Below are 15809 nucleotides of genomic sequence, written 5' to 3'. Positions count from 1 at the left end.
TTGAACCACTAAGTAACATCAGGTATAAACCTGTTTTTTATTACAAACTTTTTCCTAACATTGGAACATTTCTTTGGTTTTATGGAAACTGCACCAATAAATGGCCAATGACTACATGAGGTCTCCCTAAATTTGTTGACTTCCCAACTTTCATGACTTCTGAAACCTCTACAGAATAAAAGTCAAAAAGGTAAATCTGCATTTGCATATTTTTATTATTGATGTAAATAACATATTTAGAGGAATTTACCGTATTTGCTCGATTATAAGACGACCCTGATTATAAGACGACCCCCCAAAATCTGAATATTAACTTAGGAAAAAAAGAAAAAGCCTGAATATAAGACGACCCTAAAGGAAAAAAGTTTTACCAGTAAATGTTAATTCATGTAAACTATTTTTTTTAATAAAAGCTATGATTGAGAAAAATATTTTTTTTGTTTTTATTTCCTTGTATTTTCCAACCTGCCCCCAGTTACGCACATCTGCCCCCAGGCTTGCCACACCAATATGGCACTGTGGCCCATGATATGCCTTTTAACCCTCTATATGCCACTGTGCCCCATGGTATGCCTTTTGACCCCCTATGTGCCACTCTGCCTCCAGAAATGCCTTATACCCCTATATCCCATTCTGGCATTTAGGGGGTTAAAATGCATATTATGGGGCAGAGTGGCATATAGGGAGGTATAAGGCATTCCAGGAGGCAGAGTGGCATTAAGGGAGTTAAAAGGCATTATATAGAGCACTCTGCCTCCAGAAATGCCTTATACCCCTATATGCCACTCTGGCATTTAGGGGGTTAAAAGGCATATTATGGGGCAGAGTGGCATATAGGGAGGTATAAGGCATTTCAGGAGGCAGAGTGCTCTATTAAATGCCCCCTTAACGCCACTCTGCCTCCTGAAATGCCTTATACCTCCCTATATGCCACTCTGCCCCATAATATGCCTTTTAACCCCCTAAGTGCCAGAGTGGCATATAGGGGTGTAAGGCATTCCAGAAATGCCCTACACACACACACACACACACACACACACACACACACACACACACACTTACTTACTTACCGGTGCTTCCAATTTCCTGCTGTATTGCCGGGGCAGCGGGTTGACGTCTCATTCCGCGGCAGCCGGAAGGAGGTGGAGTTGGCAGCGGGGGTTTGTATGCGTCCGTCGCAAATACCTTCCCCGGCTGTCAGTGATCAGGAACTCTGGAACTCTGATCTCTGACAGTCGGGGAAGGTATTTGCGACGGACGCATACAAATCCCCGCTGCCAACTTCACCTCCGGAAGCACCGGTAAGTGCGTGCGTGCGGGGGGGGGCGACGATAGGAGGATCCAGGTCCCCTGCAGCGGTGCGGGGGATCTGGATCTTAGTCTCCTAATCAGACCTCTATTTGAGGTCTGATTAGAAGACGACCCCGATTATAAGACGAGGGGTATTTTTCAGAGCATTTGCTCTGAAAAAAACCTCGTCTTATAATCGAGCAAATACGGTAGTTTAATTTCACATTAAATCATTATTATTATTATTATTATTATTATTATTATTATGATGTCATATGACCAATGTTAGCATTGCACAAGGTAACATTTTACTACCATCCTATGATTTTTTTTTTTTTACTATACATTTACCTTCTTAAGGACTAGATATATTATATAATAGATGTATCTACATGTTAACCCTTTACACCCTGTTCTATGCTAAGCACATTTTTGTCTCTAAATCATCGCAACAAAATAGAGCTAGTTTGTGTGCAATCAGTTTTTTTTTTATATAAAAATGTATTGTCCCCTTCTTCTGTGTATATGTTTTCTCCGGTGTATGGAACATACAACATGTAGAAGTCAAAATTCTGCAAGTGCGTGAAGCTCCAGATCCAGACATTGTCTAGTTCTGCACTGCCCTCTGGTGGTAATATTATAGAAAGCATGTCTTTTCCAGAATTATTACAAAACAACAAGACTTACAGTTCCAGTAAACATGTAAAAGTTAATTTTAGGAAAAAAACCAAACATAGAATTCATAAAAACTTTAAGGTACGTGATGGAGGCCATCCATGGAGAAAAAGCATTAATCCACACCTGAGTACCACAGCCAACTAGCTACTGTCTAGAACTGATCTAGAACCCAGTATTCCACCAACTAATGCTCACATTTGCAAATATTTACTCTCCTCATTCTGTGTTCCCTATTTTGAAAACATCATGGTTAATCTTCTCCGCCATGAGCCGGACTATTACTAAAACATTATAGTGATCTGGAAGACAGGCTCTTGCTTTACCTAGAATGTGCGCCCAATGGCCCAAACATTTTCAAATCAAGTTAGCCCTTTGGGGTAATTACCCCCGGACCCCTTTGCCAAATTCTGAGTTTCTCACATGAATTAATTGCAAATGAATGAAAGTTTCTGTTTGTCTTTTCCATGTAAAACATGTCAGCTGTTCTTTCTTCACAAACCACCGAGTACAAAGGTATTAATAGAAAACAAATATGCTGTTGAAATCGTGACTGAAAAACAAGGATAAATAAAAGAGATATAATTCCAGCACTTTGAAAAGCTTTTAAAAAGAATTATTAAACTTCAATTGATATCTACTGATTGCACCCGTCAGAGAAGCCTATTGTACGCGCAATGAAGTTATTGTGACAGTGACGTAGCTTAATGTTTATTAGCTTGCTTGTTGTGTCTGGAGAAAATAATAACAAACAGAAACAAATGATAGAATAAATAGAATCTAACAGTTTGCTGTTCTCTAGATATAGCGTGACTGAAATCTGTGGGCTTTCTTCTGGCCTCCCGGAGCACTTCAGCAAAGGGCTGGAGCCACAGGGACAGCCTCTCCCCCGTTCCTCTAATCGGGAGGAGCGGGTGTGTCCAGAGGCCCCGCCCCTTTGCAGAAGTGCTCCGGGAGGCCTGGCTCACGGAGAAGTGGACGAAGAAAGACGACAGACGAACAAAAAGAGGCAAGAGAATAAGCTGAGCTGTGGGGAAGGAGATAGGGACACAGCGGTGGTCGGCAGAGAAGGTAGGGAGACACTGAGAAAGAGAGAGTGAGAGAATGTTAATTAGAGTGTGAGAGAGTGAATGAGAGTGCGAGAGAATGTTAATTAGAGTGTGAGAGAGTGAATGAGAGTGCGAGAGAATGTTAATTAGAGTGTGAGAGAGTGAATGAGAGTGCGAGAGAATGTTAATTAGAGTGTAAGAGAGTAAATGAGGGTGAGTGACAGCATTTCCGAATATAAAAGGCAGGAAACGTAATTTGTTGTCAGAAAATGAATGGACCAAAAGCAAAACTAAAAATTTGTCCAAATCGTTTTTGGTCCATCTGCACTTCTAGTAATTAACCATGTCATAGATTCCCCAGCACGTTTTACGTCACCTTTTGATATGTATTTAAAGTATAGTTCACGTATGTGGCTTATTTCTCATGTGAGTCCAGAATTTTATGGGACGTTGCTTTAAATTTTAGACTAGACCTTTCATTCGCCGAACGTTTTGATTGAAATGAATAGTTGAGTTTGATGATGTCACAACACCCAGAACAAATACCCCCAAATGACTCATTTTGACACATTCATATGCATATTGTCTTTTTTTCTGATGGAAATAATGCTAATTAGGCGATTGCTACAGTATCTTCTGCCGGCAAACATCTGTAGGATATTATCTCGAACGCGAAGCGATGCTTGAAGCTCGAGCGCTGGTTTCACAGCGTTATATGTGTTTTAAAAGAGATTTGTCGTGGGAAAAGTTTGGTTACCAATTCAAAGGTCAGGGATGGTAACTGAAGACATTGAAAGGGTCGTAACGGGAGGGGGAAAGAGGCCAGATCGTTAGGAAAATGAGAGATACAGAGATGAAGATGGTCTGAGAAAGATACCGGAGAAGGGAGACCCTCAAGAGCTTTATATCGAGATAAAGTGCATCTAAGGGATAAGTGGATGAGCGGAAGGGTGTAAATAATTGTGAAGACGGAGAAGGATTGTCTAGAGCCGAATTATCTATAGCATACCCCTTATGAATCAGGACATTTGTCCTGGGGAACTTCACAAGAGGCAGTGAGGGGCAGGATCGGTATAGAAGTAGATGGGGCAGCCCACCTTACCGAAAAAGCCTACTCAAGGTTTTTATCTGGGATATACAAGGCCACATGGGAGCTGCAACTGCACAGATCTCCACTGATTTCTCCTTAACTGACCTATGCTTAATGTGAAATGAAGCCAAGGGTGCACCAGAAATGGGGTGAGATGGGGCCAGGATCTTCAGTTTCAAAAAAGGTCCCACAAGTGGCCTTGCTTGGGGACCACAATGGATTCTCAATGCAAAGCTCCACATAAATAGACAACACACCAGACTGCCCCGTGGGAAATGGGACAGTTTGGAGGTATGCAGTGGGAGTGGCCATGAAAATTCCCCATTTTTATAGTACAGAATTATCCCCTATTTTTAGGTTATTGACCGCTGTTGTTTGGTTCAGGCAGCCTTTGTAGGACTGGATGAGAAAAAGAGACAGAACTTCATGATAATTGTTTAGATAACGCTGGCTCTGCCACCGACTGCCACCGACCCCAACATGTGAGATTTCAAACCAAATATCACCAAAACAGATACAGCGATGGACGAAATACAAAGTCTAGTCTTTGATACGCTGAATGTTCCTAACAAGTGCAAAAAATGCGTGACTTTTCACTGGTGATATTTAACATTTTTAAAGACTGCAAGTGCGGAATGACCTTTACTAGATATTTCTGAGTGAATTCATGAGAAAAAATTAATTATTAAAGAAATATTACTTTAATAACTATATTATATATTAAATACAAAATGCAATTGGTTGGATGGATGCCCCTGTCCACACGGCTAATTATTTTTTACATTTTATTTATAATATAGAGTATTATTTATCGTTAAAGTAATATTTCTTTATTTCTCTATTCCGGCCTGGGGGGTGAGAGGAGAGGAGTTGCTCCGCTGGTCAGGCCAAATTCTGGAAACAATGGTGGCCTGACATGGGCCAACTCGCTGTGGATGGCAGGAGTGCTGTAAGTGAGTGATTGTGTGAGAGAGAGAGTGTACTCAGTGGGACGAGGGGCCGGGGGGGGCTCTTGGCTTTGGTTACCCTCCTGGGCCAAAAGGGGCCGGCCATTCCCTGAGATTTACCCAAAGCCCCTTCATTTCTAAGTCGATGATATAACTTTGTTGCGTTTAAATTTGATGAAAAAAAAGAAAGTTTTGATATTTTGTTTCCAAACGAACATCTGCAACCAAGACAAAAAACATATTCTACATGCAATTATAGTGTAATTATTTCCGAGACGGGCCGAGGAAGACAGAGCTTTACTCTTACAGACTGTGACCCATATATATATATATATATATATATGTAAGTGTAAGATATAATGTATATATTTAGATAAGAGAAATGGTATGATTGAGGATGGAAGATGATTCATGTAATAATGTCAGGATGAAATGAATATAAATTTAAACAATTTGGAGTTAAGTAATATAAAGGGACGTCGACAAATCTAAATATAATACATTTTATGTGAACCGTCTTTTAAGAATTACAAATCAAGAATAATGTATAATTTTGCAGCAGCTGCACAGTAATTAGCAATAAATATGTTTATTTGGGGCATCTGAAATCAGAGAAGCATAAGGTTAGAATGGTCTTCTGGCACTTAAAGGGTTATAAAAAATATAAACAGCATATTTCTCCAGCTGCTCGACATCATTGTAATAAGCATAATGGGAGTTGCAGTGCTGTAGTAGCTGGGAGTTTTAGCGCTAACTAAGTATGATTGGAGTTATAATCCACAAGCTGGAAAACACAAGGGTTAATTCATCACTGTCTGGCCACGTGTCGGCCTTCACCAAGTGACACAGATTTTTCGGTAACGAGGGCAGCCGTGTCCCAGGGAGAAAAGGTGGGGGGGTGAGCAGTACCTGCGCATCCCAGAAATCCGATTTAAAACGCTGCAAAAAGCTCGAGGACGAATAAGAAGGCCACATTCTGAGAAAATTCACAAACGGTTAATGCAAAAACCTCAGTGATTTTTTTTTTCTGAGTTTTTTCTGAACTGGTTATCTGAAGCTCAGCTCCCAGCCTGCAGCCATCAGTGACTTCTTACAGCAAAATTATCATCGGTTCCCCTCAAACTGATTTCCATGCTGATGACAGACTGAAGAAAAAGAAGAAGGAGTAGAAGGAGAAGAAGAAGGAGGAGGATGACAAGGAGAAGAAGAACGAGGATGACAAGGAGAAGAAGAAGAAGAAGAAAAAGGAGGATGAGAAGGAGAAGAAGAAGAAGAAGAAAAAGGAGGATGAGAAGGAGAAGAAGAACGAGGATGAGAAGGAGAAGAAGAAGAAGGAGGATGAGAAGGAGAAGAAGAAGGAGGAGGATGAGAAGGAGAAGAAGAACGAGGATGAGAAGGAGAAGAAGAAGAAGAAGGAGGATGAGAAGGAGAAGAAGGAGGAGGATGAGAAGGAGAAGAAGAAGGCGGATGAGGAGAAGAAGAAGAAGGAGGAGGATGAGAAGGAGAAGAAGAAGATGAAGAAAAAAGGAGGAGAAAAAAATAAAAAGGAGAAGGAGACCAAGAAGGAGAAGAATAAAAAGAAGGAGGAGGAGAATAAGAAGAAAAAGAAGTGGAGAAAAAGAATAAAAAGGAGGAAGAGAAGGATAAAATACTATGAGCAACCTCAAACCAGTGACCACCGATTTATACAAATTAAACTGTATGAAATTGTTTGAAAGTGAGTTTAAGTTGTCACGCTAGTCCTAGTCGGCTTTCCATAGAAGGAACACAGTAAAGATCCAGTCAATGAGTAAATAATACCAAAGGCTCTTGGTTGGCCAGACAAGTTGCTTTGTTCGAGATTATTATAAACGCACCCAAAAAACATTTTGAAACAAATGGCTCAAAATCTTAAAATCAAAACAGGAAAAATGTTTTATTTTTTTTTGCGAAAATGCATTGGTGCAACAGATAAAGAAGTCCCCAGAACACAAAGAGTTATTTTGTGCTTTTACTGTTCTAATTCTAACTATCCTTGACCTAGGGACACTTGCATCATATTTATATTTTAAATATAAATGGATAATCCGAATTAAATTGCAGAGCGGCTGCTTTAATGGATTTTGCCAACATTTGGATGCCCAATTTAACACCGGAAAGGTCAGTGGAGCACGGAGAGTTCTCATTAGGGTGGCAATAATTTGGGTTACACAATGCAACAAGACTAAAAAAAATATATATATATATAATTTTCAAATTTTCTGACATTCTTGATTAAAGTTTATAAAAAATAATGTAAAAAATCTTTAAAAATAATCTAAAGCAAAATCTTAAAATATCAGAAAAGTGTTTTTTTTTAATATTTTTTTATTTTTATTTTATTTTTATTTAAATTTTTTTAAAATATTTGGAAAGGCGTTTACGTAAAAGCATTTTTGTTTTAGGACTTCGCAAACCCACAGGAAAAGAATGAGAGATCGATGGTTATTTTTAACCGACAAAGAACTTAATTGGTAGGCTGGGTCCTGCCTAATGGTTTGCTGATTTCCCCTCTCACACCAGCTACCCCATCATCGCAGGGTAATTGAATGATAATTGCACATCTCCAAGTGGCTAACACGACGCACCTGCTGAACGCGTAAAATTAGAGCTCCACAAAGGACGAGCGTCATGCTTTTCCTCGAACAGAGCTCTTAACAACAGGAAAACAAGGATATTCGGCTCCGCATGCAGCGCTATATTCCTGTGCCAATATATATTCTCCATATATATATACACAGTGTATGGGCGATCGTTCGAGTGGTTGAAATGTTACATAAGGCCTAAATTCTCCTAATACCCCGTTTCATGAACACACTCCTTCCTATATAATTATTATTTTATTTTTATTATTATTTTATTATTATTTTAATTACTCATTATATTTATTTATTTATTATTTATTATTTTCATAATTTTTACATGTTTGATATTACAGAATGCTATATATATAAGTACTAGATAGAAACAACCCGTTGGGAGCCTTTTAATTAGGCTGATACATTGACAGATAATTATACTTTTAGGACATTACCCACCATTCTAAAGTTTCCTTGCCAGTGAGAGCTGTAAAGATTTGGAATTCACTATTTAAGTTTTCGCTATCAAATAACAGAAAAGGCGATAAATACACAAAAAGGCTACATTCACAGGATCGTTGTCATGAAGAGATTCAAAAATATCTGGGATAAAAACATTCAGAAACAAATTCTTCGCCAATGCGTCTTTTCCGGATTATAATTTCTTAATTAAGAAATTAATATTTCTGAATTTAAAGGCTGCCATTATGATTTCCATGAGTGTGAACTTAATTGCAATCGAGATCAGATTTCTAAGGTTCCTTTGAAGCAGGCAATAAACATTTGCTATCAGATGAGGCTACTTTAATGTAACAGTGTGCCGTATGCTAATTCCATTAATTACTGTCTATAATTAGAGACATGACTTAACTCCTGCAGTCAGTAGATAGCGCACAAGAAATACATTGTAGCCACTGAGAAAGTAACGCAAATGTCCACGGTCTGTTTAAAGTTATGGCGTTCATCATAAGCCTTGGAGAGAATTACATTTTAGCACGTCGGGGAATGGCCTCATGCCTTGTGCTGGGGAATTAATGTAGCCGAGATGTCATTGGTGGATGTGGTTGTGATGTAATGCCTTGCATCACGTAATAATAGTGTTGTGATGTAGTAATTGTAAAGTTATTTTGAGTCTTGCTATGTCCCGTCATCCCAAGACATTTTGGACAATGCTTTGCTTCCAACTTTGTGGGGACAGTTTGGGGAAGACCCTTTTCTATCCCAGTGTGACTGAGGCCCGGCGCACAAAGCGAGCTCCATAAAGACACGGTTGGATGAGTTTGGGGAGGAAGAACTTGACCGGCCGCGCAGAGCCCCGACCTCAACCCCATTGAACACCTTTAGGATGAACTGGAACGGAAATTACGAGCCGGGCGTCTCGTCCAACATCAGCGCCTGACCTCACAAACGCTCTACTGGATGAATGGGCAAAAATTCAGAATGTAATGTCATAAAATTCCATGTTGGTGTCCCAATACTTTTGTCCATATAGTGTATATGTATGTATGTATATATATATATATATATATGTATATATAATTTTAATCTGTAGAGACCGTTATGTAGGTTTATTTAATGCAAACTGGATGGTGAAATATAGGATTAGGAAAAATACTAGCAGACCTGCTCCAGAGTATCGATAACCCAACCGTCACACAGTAAGTTGTTTGTCTTTACCACACTCATTATATTTCTAGGTCTCCCTATGTAATCAGCTTTTTTTCTACATGGTCGATCATTCATGCACCTTACTATCCCTATCAGCTTCCCTTTTGTTTCCCGGTTCTACTAAACTTCAGTTTCAAAGTTCCTTCTTTGTATAAGGTGAAGAGATCACTTTCCACCTGGAACTCAGTACGTTCCCCACGCTTCTGTTCGTACTTCTGCAGGAGTGCACACCGGACGACGAATAATTTATATTCCGCTCCATTAAGTCTTACATTCAAATAAATACAGAAATAAGGCGAGTCCCTCGACTTTCGCGCCCAACAAGGTAAAGCCAATCATTTCAAAGCCAAGCCTAGGAGAAAACCCCAAGATCATCAAGTTTGCTTCGAATGATTAAAAAAAATACATGCAAAATAGGAAAATTTTAGCAATAGATTATTATTTGTGAGCTAGAAGGAGACCACTCCCTTCTTAATTCTTCAGCCAATAACAATGCGCCTCTGATACACGGAACTCCGGCATAAATCGGTCACTCAATGAGCAGAATCGACATTTTTTTTAATGTTCTTGAGAGCTGCTTTTAATAAGATAATAAAAGCATCAAAAATCACCGGGATTTAAGAGAAACTTTTTTTTTTTATTCCTGAGCATGTGCCAAACATGCGCTGATTAAGCCCATGTGTTTCCTAGGTGATAAGCTTTTCATTTTTTTTTTGTAGGAGACTTCTGAAATACGGCATACAAAGATTAATCCTCCCCAGAGAAGTCGGCCTTCTTTCAGTCATTTCTGTACATTTAGATGCAATAATTAGTTGGTTGATATTTTTTCCTTGGTTTTTCCACTCTTTTTTATGCATCAGAAGATCTGAGATTTCATTGATCAAACTGTGATAGTAAGATTTTTTCTTTCTTAAGGCTTTTCCTGAATTAAGTGATAAATCTATACAATGAATAATCATATATTTAATTTTTCTATCATATGTTCAATGCCATTTAGGCCCTTAATAAAAAGAGCACCTTTGTCACATTTACTTCAAAGGTTAGTTGTACCTACTGCTGTCCTTCAACATGTAGAGTAGACTTCTACACATGGACCAAGAATGATCCAGATTAACTTTTTATTTCATTTTTGATCCATTAGTTTTTGGACCACAAATTTTGTTTCCAGCCCTTTTGGTTTGGACAAAGTTTGGAAGGTCTTTTTTAAACAAAGTGAATTATTACTCTTCCTCGGTCACACTCTTTCTTTCAATGTCTCCCTAGCTTCTCTGTTTTGCCACCACTTCTTGTTCTTCTTCTTTGCTTTATCTGCTTCTTCATTTTCCTTTCTTCTCCTCTGATCTGTAGTATTACCCTGGCCTCCTGGAGCACTTCCAGGGCAGAGCTTCAGCACCACGGGGACAATCTCTCTCCCCCATTCCTCCAACAGAGGGAAAAGGTTGTCCCTGTGGTGTACGAAGAGGCTTCGCGCTGATGCAGAAGAGCTCCAGGAGACCGATGTAATGCAGCAGATCACAGGAGAAGAAAGAAGAATGAAGGAGCAGAAAATACAAAGAAGGAGAAGAAGTAGAGAACAAGAAGTGTGATTTTTTGGGACCTCCTCCTCATTTTTGGACATTTCTACAAATTAACAATTTAGGCTAAAGTTGCACAATTCTAGTTCATAGCCATGGTAACCCTGCATAATACCCAGACTATTACATAACCCCTCATTTATTCTACATCTACCATAATGTACAACATTTGTAACATACTTACAAAGTATCACAGATCTAGGACCATTTTCTATGTATTAACAGTAAAATATGAGGTAGGCTTTCAACCACCTGCCTTTTTCTACAGATACTTCACCTTTATCATTTCGCGCTCATATAAAAAATGTTACATGAACAAGCCTCTCGTGGGTAATTGTTTCACAAAAGCTGAACTTCAATAAAGCAGATTTTAAATCAGGTTCCTACTCCGTAACACTTATCTCGACATGCAGACTTCCTCTACCGGACTACTTGCTATAAGATTCGGTTAATTGAAGAAATATTATGTATCCAATACTACAAATGTATCCGTATTCTCCCTCGCCTCCTTCCTCTACCCTTATTACCTGCCTTTCCTCAACCACAATGACATTTTGGTTGAGTTACCATTCAAGTTTCATCCTATAATCACAATCATAGGGAAGCTCAGAACATAAATAATGAATAATCTTTAGGTCAGCGGCCCGTATGACTCTCGAGATCATGAGACCTATTAAATAATCTATGACGAGAATCTCTGTTTAGAGTGTTGCGGAAACTTGAAAAGTGAGCCGTCCGCCCCGCTCGTCTCGGAATGAAATAACTTTTTGAGGGCAATAAGCTACTGAAGACATAAGAATTAGGAGATCTACATTAAGACATCCAAAGCTCTCCAGTTGGGAGTTCTAACATTACAGGGTTTTATTGGGAATAAACTCTTAGCTTTGAGCTCTAGGGAGAGTCTTGCCACCTGGTCTAGCACATTGTTGGCCAAAAGATACATTTTATCATCTACTCAATCAAATTTAGAGCACCCAATGAGGTTCAGTCAGAGTTGAACCCATAGAGAAACAGTATGGATATTGTTGACATGGCACAATTCTGTCTATACGTGGTATTGCCCCACTTTCTCTTCACCAACGTTGACGTTCTTGTTTGCCCATTGACACTTGGTGGTAAACCCATCTTACTTCCGAATTGCCACCCAGGTGCCGCAGAACCTCATTTGGGTTAAAATGCGGTGCAGTCCCACTGATTCAGCTCTTTAGTAAGCAAAATAGCCATGAAAATTTAGATCGGACTCGCCAAACTTGTGTTACTTTGGCGTAGTGACCATATATGGCCATATTGGGTGACGGAATCCCCGATATTTATGCCGCAGATGCGTTATTTACTACCTGATAATTCTCAGTACAATTTGAAAAATATATTATTATGAATTATTTTGCCCCCAAAAAAAGGAATTATTACTTCTATGGCTGACCCCAAGAAAACACACTTTTATATAAAATGTAATATTTCTCTGGCACAGCTAACCTTGCATAATGTTATGATATGTTCTAATATTCTCTCTGGCGCTCAAAGGGTAAAGTCAAGAACCCGCATGAAAATACATCGCTACGAACACAGAAAATGCAGAAGAAGCTCCGGCTGCTAAGAAAATGTGATTAATGCCATATGACGGCTTCTGAACTTTCCGTTCAGATGCGTTCTGCATTTCTCCGTCCCTACTGGCAATGGGTGTCATGTGACCTGCAGACATCACCACGAATAACAGTCACAAAGATAAACCGTGACATTGTTCAGCCAACCAATGACGTTCCTTCGTTGCCGTTCCGCTCTAATAGAGGCCGCGTACGGACACACAATACGGAAACCGGAGGGGGTGAGAGCAGAAACCCCAAAATAATAATAATGAACCGAAATCGGGAATAAAAAATCAATCAACATAAAAACGCTGCCCCAGAAGTATTATCCGAAAATGAGGGCAGATTATAGAGGGGTGGTTGGGATGTCGGAACCGGATGGCATCCAATTATCCAACAAGGTGCCATCGCTGCTGTCTGTCTTATAAACATGTCTACCCAAATGCTCCTCATCATTAAGATTCAAGCGAGACACTTCTCTCCAGCCATACTGACGATAATGATGATGACGATAATGATGATGATGACGATGATGATGAAATCTTGAGGACATAAGACGAAGGGCTGGGGCTAAAACATCATTATTATTGCAGATGTCCATCAATGGTAACTCAAGCCTTCTTTAAGGATGGTTGTGTAAAAGACCTGAGCTCCTGCAGATCTTCATGGATCCCAAACATTTTAATCTTTTTTTTTTTCCTGCTCTTTTTAACAACCCCCCCCCCGAACACTGTGATATATATTTTGGGTCCATAAAATATTCTGCAGCTGATGAGCTTTTCTGGGTAATTCTCCATGGAATAAACATATGATTTCCTATCTGTGTCAAACGGTTAATATTTACTAAGCGACCCTAAATCAGAAAAATCCGTCATTTGTAAAATAATTTGCGTTATTCTGTGGATTCTGCATAATCACGAGTTTTATCTTAAAAATATATATTATATCCAAATTATCATTGTTTGGTGATCTCACTTTCTACACAGGACCGACTCTATATGTGTACCCGATTTCTGTAACCCAGAACACATTGACCACGAAGGACTACAACTCACATCATCCACATGATAGGTGTCACAGTCCAGAGCTGGAGGAACGCTAGAACTTGCTTATCTCTGATACAAAGTGAATGATTTGTTTCGGCTTCAAACTAATTAAAGATCTTGAACTAAATCCCTTTACCCGAAATCGCTGCCTCTCCGGGTGCCGAGGAAGCCAGTAATACCTTTTCAAGATATATATATATATACCATACGGAGCTCAAATAACTGCCCCGTCAGCCTCCGTTCCCCGGTAAACATCCCTCTTCCATAAACAAACATTTTGGCCATATCTGTGCATTTCCGATACAACACGGGTGATCCGTCATACAAATATGTCAAACCGCTATGCCACCTGCCCCGTCTGCCGTGTCGCACACACACACACACACACACAACATCATGTGTCATGCAAACAGTGGGTGAAACATGCCATCTTTAGTGGGGGTAGCAAGGTGGTCTCGGAGAGGAAAGAGACCGTTTACGGTCAAACTTACCCATTCCAAGATCCGTAGAAACGCCAGAGGTTCCTTGAGCACCCGGAAAGTCCCCGATGAAACGAGCTTTAAATAAGAGAAAAGAAACAATGTATCGCTGCGTGTTTATGTTCATAGCTTCTATGACATCATCTTTTTAAAAAATCTGTAATGTAGAATTTAGAGTTCAACGCAGAGCGCTTTCACTTACCTGATCAGAAATGTCCATTATTAACTTATTTCAACGGGATAGATTTGGGGTACAATGTAAATCGCTCAGTTCCTTGAACAATACAGACTGGGAGAAGCGAAGACTTTTTTATTGTCACATAGAGAGCTTTACAGGGAGAGCAGGAGCGGCGAAAGCTCTCTCTTCTGGGTCCTAAGCATATCCATGTGTTCTCTACAGCCAAGGAAATGACATTCCGTCCCGTCTCCCGGCTCGTTAGATCCTTCGTCCAAGATGACATTCACATTGGCGTCCAACCAGTTCAATACCCAAGAGAAAACACAAGTTCCCTGAATCAGCACAATCATTAAAAGGGTTCTAGATCACCCCAGATGCTCTACAGAACGAGTCATTATCACTCAACTGTTCCTTGGACCTTCTTGTTACAAGGTTGCCTTTGGGTTTTGTTCACCATCCGTAATCCCCCCCCCCACACCCCGGTTCTTCAAATGAGTTCTTTTTGATCACTAATTACGTCTTTGGCTGTAGAGCGAGACTGATATCTTCCGTAGTTTGTTTCTTTAATCGCTTTTGACTTTCAAACGCTCCGGCTTTGTCGGGAATCGCAAGTCAAGTCCCCGAAACCAACCCCCCCCCCTACGCACCGTTTCATTTCTCTTCCCAGCTCGATTAGAGACTTTATACCTGCGCAGATATTCTCAATGAAAGCAAAAGGATCCCGGGTCAGAGATTCTTCCATAAACCCCCCCCCCCCAATAAAGTTAAACGCAACGAGGCGTAAAACTGAGAACGGATCCCCTCGCTGACACCGAGTGACGTATTCATGGTCATCAAGTTATTATATAGGGCAATATCCGCAACACAATATACAATATTATTAGAGCATAATATAAATTTTTGTGACCACAAAAACTCAATAAATTGTAAAACGTCAACGAAGAGTTAATCATGATAAAGAGCAATTATTACATTTGAATTTAAATTAAATAGCATAAGAATGAGAACAGGAATAGGTCCGAGACGATGCAGAGGTACGTAGACAGTCGAAAAGAACCAGTTGATCAGTCACGTTTGACCGGATCTAATCACTTTTTACCCATTTATTCTTTATACTCATTTTATGCACAGCCCAAACGTTATTTGCCTATACTACTCTGGAAGGCTGTTCCATGTATCTACTAATCTTTCTGCAAAGTAGATTTTTATTCATGCATCCACCCTCTAATACATACAGAAACATGTCTGTCACGGTGGAAAATGTGTATTAATTGGGATACAATATTCGTAGCACGCGCTGTGTTGATTTTGCAGCGAATCCATCCCTGTGAATAGGTCCACGGGTTTTGTGTCTGCAATAACAGCGCATTCTGTTCCCCGTCAAATCCGGTAAAAATGTTTTGACAATGGGAAGGAAAAGTGCGAGCGTTCTGATAATTAAACTTTTTAAGTGATAAGTATCCACTCTGTGCCGCCTGCGGGGACGCGATAAAAGGTTGGCGCATCTTTGAGATGTGGATTAGCGGCGCGTTCCGGCCCGAGCTCTAGGACATAGAGAGAGACGCTTAAGCTCCTGAAAGTATGGAGCAGATACGATCTTCAGAAGAACCGTTGGAAAGGTCAAATTGTT

General features: G+C 39.9%; 1 protein-coding gene across 1 annotated transcript in view; it reads right to left on the bottom strand.

Annotated features, from left to right (window-relative positions):
• SYNPR (synaptoporin) overlaps positions 1–14594 on the bottom strand; it is a 41725-nt gene extending 27131 nt beyond the window's left edge. The window contains exons 1-2 of the mRNA XM_053469354.1: positions 14204–14594; positions 14014–14079 (exon numbers count right to left, since the gene is read on the bottom strand). Coding sequence (XP_053325329.1) covers positions 14014–14079; positions 14204–14221 — 84 coding nt within the window. The 5' untranslated portion in view covers positions 14222–14594. The remainder of the gene's footprint in view (positions 1–14013; positions 14080–14203) is intronic.
• Positions 14595–15809: the final 1215 nt, after the last annotated feature.

The sequence above is a fragment of the Spea bombifrons genome, chromosome 6, assembly GCF_027358695.1.
Source record: "Spea bombifrons isolate aSpeBom1 chromosome 6, aSpeBom1.2.pri, whole genome shotgun sequence".
In the NCBI taxonomy this organism is placed as follows: Eukaryota; Metazoa; Chordata; class Amphibia; order Anura; family Pelobatidae; genus Spea; species Spea bombifrons.
This window is presented reverse-complemented; position numbering and strand designations above follow the sequence as displayed.